The sequence below is a fragment of the Buceros rhinoceros genome, unplaced genomic scaffold, assembly GCF_000710305.1.
Source record: "Buceros rhinoceros silvestris isolate BGI_N320 unplaced genomic scaffold, ASM71030v1 scaffold43704, whole genome shotgun sequence".
Taxonomy (NCBI): domain Eukaryota; kingdom Metazoa; phylum Chordata; class Aves; order Bucerotiformes; family Bucerotidae; genus Buceros; species Buceros rhinoceros.
In genome coordinates, this window is record NW_010407303.1 from 649 (window position 1) to 8,288 (window position 7,640).

Here is a 7,640-nt window from a genome sequence, read left to right on the forward strand (position 1 = left end):
TAATTTTAAATAATTTTAAAATGGACTGTGATATTCACTACATTGAATGCAAACAATATGCCTCTCCTTGCTAACTGGACATCTCTACTTTCCTTTGTTTTTCTTCTGTTGGTGGTTCCCTTGTTTCACACGTAAATAGTATAATTACTCATGTTTGGGGCTTTGCTGTCTCTGTAATCTTTCTCCATTCTGTCCAGCTCACGTCTTGCTTTTCGTCATGTTTTTCAATGAGTTTGCTATTTCTTATTTATCTATTTATTTATTTTCATTCTAGCTAATTATATGCTCAAACTTAGCTTTTGCTTTGTTGTGTCTTTGTTAAAATGATTTATTTAGGTCTCTGCTTATTTTTAGGCAGTTTTGTGTGCTGCTGAGCTACGTGGAAATATATAATGTGATTTTTGTTTCATCCAAGCAGAGCTTGTCCCTGTTGAAAATAAGTAGGAAAGTAGGTGCATCAACGTGTTTCTCAGACATTTAATAAAATGGCTGTTGTTGCTTCCATTTGGGGGAATCTTAAAAGATCCTTATCTTAAGGATGCATTTCTTTGCTCCTAATCATAATTGTCTCCTGCATCCATTGTTATTTTAGACAAGTGTATGAGAAGCTGTAGATACTGTGCTGTTTCTTATTTCCTGTTTGAGTTTGCTGTCTCACCTGCAGACTAGTTTTGGGAGTAGTTGTGATGATACAGGTGCATCAGCGAGTCTGAGCAGGCATGAACTTTCCAAGCAGGGTACAATACCATAACCTTTCAATTAATGGTAAACAGCAACTGGGATTTCTGGGCTGGAGCCTTGAGTGGATCTTTACATGGACATGAGGAATGAGCAGGAGCACACTGCTTCAATGAGGCTTCACTTGGATCCCATTTCTTGACGTCTTCCCTGCAAAAAAATGTGTTCATCACATTTTGCTTTACTTGCCAGCCCATGGGTCATACAGGCTTGAGATAAAGATTGGCCAAGCAGTGAAGGTGGTGAGATGTGACTGTAAATGTAGTCTCGGGGACTCTTTATATTTTATATCCTCAGTGAAATATTTAAGTTGGAAGCAAACCTCCTTTTATCAGCAGTTAGCTTGCAGACGTGCTGGAGTCCTTTCGTGCTTTGACTGTGAACCTCTTTGCTTTAGGCTCTTTATTAGTACCCAAAACTAGTTACAAAGGAAAAAAAATAATCTAGGGAGCAAGAAGACATGAGTGACAAACACAAACTGTATAGAGAAATGTTCAGAAACTGCAAAATTCAATTTGCAAAGTTTGGGGTCCTTGAACTTTTTTTGTTGTTTTTTCTTTCTATCTTGTTTCTGATTTTACCTTGATTGAACTCGATTCAGTGGATGTAAGATTTAGAAGAAGAAAGCTTGAAATTCCCAGGTTAGGAGGTAACCTCTGGGGTTTGGAAATGACTAGCAGAAACGAGGGAGTGGAGTTGATTTTAGGCATTTACCAGATTTATAGTATGTGGAAGAACCTAAGACAGGCACTAAAAATGTCTTACTGTTTAAAACTACCTTTGAGAATGGTTTTACTACATTCTTTGTCAGACATTAATTTCATAGGTAATATATACACGCATTTGTTACGTGTACAAAAATGAATCTTTAAAAATCTGTCCCATTTCCAGTAGATCCAGATGGCGGGGTCAGGTAGAGGAAGAGGACGTGCTGCGTTTACCTTCAACATCGAGGCCATCGGCTTCACTAAGGGCGCAGCATTGCCCGATGTCATGTGCGAGCCTCCGCCACCTTTTCCTGTGAGTACCTGAGATCACGCTCCCTGTACTCAGGTAGCGCACACTCACTCTTATGTTTAGGAAATGTAATGATATATATGAACAACCCAAAGCACTTTAGGTCAGTTTTGAACTATTTAATGTAAATCATTCTTTTTCTTATTCCTGCCACCCGTTCCTCTGCTAATTGTTGTGTCCCATTTTTAACTAGATTGCTTGCAAGATGTTCTCATCATGATTTGGTTTTCTGGACATTACAGTAACGGAAACACTGGATATCTGAATTTGTTTGAAATGAAGTTACACTAGTCTTTGAAGCTGTGAATGAATTTGCTTATTTCAAAAATCTACTGTTGATGCAAACATAATTTTGGATGATCGGCTTGTACCTCAGCAGCCAGCATTTGAAAATAATTCAAAAATAACTGGAAGGTATTTTATGTAATTAAGGAAAATGCATTGAGATTTGGCATTTGGGATGTTTGAAATTTCAAGAGGATTTTCTGAGAGTGTTTTCCTATTCCGGGAAGCTTGGAGAATTTTGAGGTGGAAAAGTAGTCTTATGATGTTGCAGTTCTATATAAGAGAACTTCCCAGTTGTGTCAGGATTTGATCAAGGTGCATGACATTTTTCTCTCTCACACATATCATGATACAGAACTTGCAAGTTTGACATAGAATTGGTGCTATGCTGAGATTTCACTGAACAGTTATTTCACCCAAGGTTTTGACTTACTGAACTGGATGTTATATGTCCTCTTAGTCCACCTTTACAGTTAAGTTGCATGATTTCATTGATTCTAAGCCATCTGTAGCTGTTTCTACTGTGAATGTTACAGTCTGCTTGATAGCAGAAAGAAACTGATTTCTGTGTGCAGTTTCTGCATTTACGGGCAGCAGTGCGGGAGAAGGACTTGTCCCACTATATCTAACGTATTCCACCGAGAAGTTACAGGAGTTTTTTCCTTCTGTGAACAGAGTTGCAAAACTAAGCTAGACAGAGAAAATCTAGCACCATTCAAAAAAAATCATAGTTAACCCAGATGCATAACTACGGTTGGTAAGTGTTCAAGAGTTGGATTTAGTGATGGGGCAGTGACCAAAAGTGTATTTCAGCTGTTGACTGGCTTACAGTGAGATTAATTTAAGCAGCGAGCGAATTGTTGCTATTGCATATTTCTAATAGACACATTCTAAGTTCTTGCTAATTTCCTGTAAATGCCATTAGAAACCCAGTTAAAGAGCATCAGCTTGTCATCAGCAACATTAATGATTTAAAATGTTGGCCAGCTATCAAACAGAGCTGGAAGCAGTAAACTCCTTTCATGATACAGCCCTGGGATTTGTGGTAGCACTTCGTGCTTTGCAACCTACCACTCTGGTATCTGTCATGTGAGAGAAACATCCATTCGGTAATCCTGAGTCCAGTGTTCTGTATAATTTAGAACTGGTTTTGTTTATTTATCTTCCCCAATTTCAAGATTCACAGTTAAAAAAAAAACAAAATCCAAACCTTAACAATTCATTTAAATTCAACTCATGTAAACTGAATTGTGTGAGAGCCTCTGTGCTACCTGGCTGTGTGATAACTCAGCCTGTTTCCATGACAGTAGTCATGGAAAGGGTGTCCATGTTGTTCAGAGTAATCACACCTTGAGTATTTAAAACACTGTTCTAGAAGAGGGTAAGGCCAGTGCTGCTCTGACTGAAGAGGGAAGCAGTGGTTTCCGAGTACATTAGGCTGGTGTGAAAACTGCTTTTGGCAATTAAGAGCATAGCATAGCTATGAATGACTCCTTCACAGTTTAATACCATTTTTCCTTGATTTCTTGATACATTTTTTGCAGAAAGATATAGAGAAGTCAGAAAAGGTATAAATTCAGTTGTAGACAGTTACGTTTGTCAGAATGCAGTAAAGGGCAGTTATGAAGTAGCATAATGCATAGTAGCACTCTTCTGTGATTCACTGTATTTATTGTAGCCTTTGTTAGTGTTCCTGTATATTTGACCGATATTAAGACCTTATAAATAATAAACATAATTTGTACAGAGTACAGACAATAAGCCAGTGCCTCTGAAAACAGGAGAAGATGAAGATTACATGTTGGCCTTAAAACAAGATCTTAGAGGAACTATGAAAAAAATGCCATATTTTTTGGCAGTAGAAGAAGATCGTGAAGGTTTGTTTGTGTGCTTTTTATTTTTATTTCTATCTTCGGTAATTATTATTCGCTGAAGAATGATGTAGTGAAATGCATGTGTTGAGGATGTATTTTGTACTACTAAAGAGGAATAAAAGTTGGCAGCTTAAGTTAATAGGGAATTTTTCTGCTTTTACACTTACTGAAGTGGTATCTCACACCTACAAGTGCTGTCAGTAGAAAGCAACTACTGTGTGAAAAAGAGAGGTGTCAATCATCTACTCCTTTTGATATACAGTAGGAAACATTCAGGCCAACTATATGCAGTCTTTTCAATTACATGCTAACCAAGGGAAATAGGCGTTTCTGTGTTAAGATACCCTAAAAAATTTGCATTGGAGAAAAGAAATGTGTAGTGTTGAAATTCAGCTTCCCTGTAAAGATGTACTTAAAATAATCAATATTAATATAATCAAATATTCTATTTAATATCTGGATGTTCTAAAAGGTACTAACTTTTTTCCCTCCCAAGTCCATGGTAATTAATACTGACAAGTCATCTCAAATACGAAGATTGAGGTGAGGAACAAGTGATTTACTGAGGTTTGCATCAGAAGCAGAGCTGCATTAGAAGCCAAAGCTTGATCTTTTCTTGACCTAAGAATGTATTTTGCATATACATAATTAAAAATTAACCACCTTGTTATTGTTTGGTAACAATAAATGCTCTGCTGCATTTATGCATGATGTATGACATCCAGTCATACATCATTACACTGATAAAATACAAGTTTCCTGGTCAGAAAACTGAGATAGTAGGGAGATAGGAAGGGGGAGCAGGGTAGGAAGACTGTAGTGTCTGAGGCATTGTAAACTTAGCAGTCACAGGAGAGTTTACTGTGAGGAGTGCTTCTTTTCGCTCTTGATTTTTGTCGGGTTCTGTCATCCTCCTGAGAGTTTGTTCTGAATGATATAAACATCAAGTTCTGTTACAGGAAAATAGGCATATTAGGAAATGCCACACGTCAGACTCTAGGCCCAGTCACTGCAATAGGCAGTGGCTAAAAAGCTTTATAAAAATGTTTAAGAAATCCAGAGTGACTGAGCACTGGATAATCTTTCCCTTGCTATCTTGTACTGATTTTGAGTAATGAGAGCTGACTGGAAAACTCAAGGTTTAATTTCCACCCCAAAACCACCAGAGTATTTCCCAACTGAATATTTGTGATGTCAGTACAACACAGGTACATACTCTGATCCCCTGTGACTTTTTTGTAATTTTAGATCATGGTGTAGTGGTGAATTCTAGAGTTTTTTGAGCAATGTTTTTTTTACAAGGCTTTGAATGTAACACCGATTAACACACCTTCCTGATTGTCCCTTGTTCTTGTACAGAAGCGCTGTTTGAAGGGAGTAGCGCTCTGCAGCGTGAGCAGGGAACGTGCTGCCAACCAGACGTTGTGGCTCACAAAAGGCAGAGTATTTCCCTGACCTGCAGCTGGAGATCACCCAGCAGCCACTGGGACGCAGCAGGCAGCTGTAGTGCAGCACAAGCACGGCCCAGGGTGGACCCTGACAGTGCGGCCAGGTAAAGCCTCGGTTATGAGGCAAGGAGAATGGATCTGATCTTCTTTTATAGATCCCTTTTTGGTGGTTGAAGAATTCCAAATTACTCTTATCACATCTCCTCTTTCATCTTCTGAGTAAACAAATTTCTGTCTCTTGATTCACATCTCACTGGAGGCTCTCCATGCTCTTGATCTTTGTCATGCTTGAAGTTTGCTATTTCTGTTTGAGGTACAGAAAAGGAAACCACTAGGCCTGAGAGCTGGTCAGGATTATTTCCGAGGAACAAGCTGCTTTATGAGAGCACGTTATCTCTCTCCCAGCTTTGCCTCGAGTGATCGTTCTTACTGTTCACCTCAAAATCTTTTTTTCTGTTGCCTTCTTTCTGAGATGGAATGGTCTCTCTTTGTTGCTGAGTGTGCTCCTTAGTAGAACTGCCAGCTTTGAAGACTACTGTTTTTCTACAGAAACTGGCAGTTGCAGGGAAAGTAGGTAGAGAGCCACTGGATAGACTCAATAATGCTTCATATGCTCTCATAAACTCCCCAAGGGTAAGTTTGTAAGTTGAGGTAACTTTTTACTGAACCTTTAGTTGTATAGAAGTGCCTCGTCTGAAGGGTGGGGTATAACTACATCAGCAGTGGTCTGCAGCTTAAAAAGCTGACTTTCATCTCAGTCACAAAATGCAGTTGTCTCCAGGAGCGCCTTATGTGGCAGAAGTGGCCTAGCTTTAAGAAAATGGCTTTCCTCCCCCAGGTCAGATTGTTTTTAGCTGATCTTTGCTGTTGTCTGGTTCACAGCCCCCTGCTCCCCTGTATTTCATCAAATCGCCTGGTAGGACTAAGAGAGAGGCGGGAGGGGGACTGAGGTGGAACATCTAAATGGGCTTTGCTACAAGAGCAAACAGATTGTTTTAAACCCTCCGTGCAACATCTGTGAGCCAAATGGTCCTTCTGAAGTGTGAGAAGAGAAACATTTTAATTCATTAGGATGTAGCTGTCTATCTTTCGTTCATTATTCAAATAGTGAGCAAAAGCCATGTCCAATACTACCTGTCAATTTTGATGCTTTAGTGTGCCATATAGAATAGATGTTCATCATTCATTTCAACATTTGAGTGAGTAGCAGGTGTGTTCTATAGTAAGTTCTCTGTTTTCCTCACTTCTCATTCATATTTTTCCTGTAGGTTTATCTGCTATGACCAGGCTACTTCTCCTTGGCAGTGGTTTGGAATTAATTCATTAACTGAGTGGTGAGAATGTCAGACGTATTTTTTTTACTGATGGCATCAGCAATTCTTCACTGAAGAGCCTTGAACTGAAATCAAAACTATTAGTTTCTTTCCCTGTCTGTGCTGAGTTTGTTACAGCACCTGTGAAGGCCAGTACATTAAAAACCCCTTGAGACACTGTCATTTTAAATGCAAGCTCTTTGTTGCACAGGTTTAAGTAGGTCTTCTGCTTGCCCTCGTCGTATCTAAGCTTAAAATTGAGCTTCATTTCTTATGTCTTCTTTCTCCCTTCCTTTTCTGTCCTGGGTGTGTTAGAAGTCCTTGACTGTAAGGCTCACAGTCTGTCTTTGTTACCATTTTTTGTATAGTAGCCACAAAAATTATCCCTGTTTGGGTAGTGAGTTGTTAGTGCAGTCAGAATCAGTGATTTTACGTTAAGTGGAGTTTGCAGTTGGGCACGGTAATTTGGTAAGAAAAAATGGGACTGATTTAAAAACACTCAAGTTTTAATATTGCTTTTGTCATTAGACATTGTACAAGAAAGTTTTTTTGCAATATAAAGTGGAGGTATTTACACTGTATAACTGCTATATTATTTACAGTGTATTTCTCAGTTTAGTTCTTGTGCTTGGAAAGAGGTTAAATGGACTTAAATGTGATGCTGCTGTTCAGGACACATCTCTGTTATGCTGCAAAGGTTTGCTGCGGCAGATGTACTTAAAGCCTTTTATCAGTTTGAGGCATGGCCTTCTGAGACCTGGGAGTTCTGGGTACTCCGTGATTAGCCCTGTGGTGAATAATGTCACCGACTAGTTTTGTAGCAGAGGTTGGATGGTGAAACGCGTGAAGTGTTTGTTAGCGTTCACTTGGTATTTCAGCCAAGTCTCCCTGAATATATCTGCATTTTATGCTTTCATGCTTTCCAAGGATAGAAGTAGAAATTATTATAATATTAATTGTATTAT

The 7,640-nt window shown here is 38.9% G+C and overlaps 1 protein-coding gene across 1 annotated transcript; it reads left to right on the top strand.

The window, feature by feature from the left end:
• Positions 1 to 1,638: 1,638 nt before the first annotated feature.
• On the top strand, positions 1,639 to 3,917 carry LOC104491926 (DNA-directed RNA polymerase III subunit RPC7-like; the record flags this gene model as incomplete). Its single annotated transcript, XM_010134414.1, has 2 exons — positions 1,639 to 1,758; positions 3,788 to 3,917. Coding segments are annotated over exons 1-2 (250 nt in total), but the record flags the coding sequence as incomplete, so codon positions are not given.
• Positions 3,918 to 7,640: the final 3,723 nt, after the last annotated feature.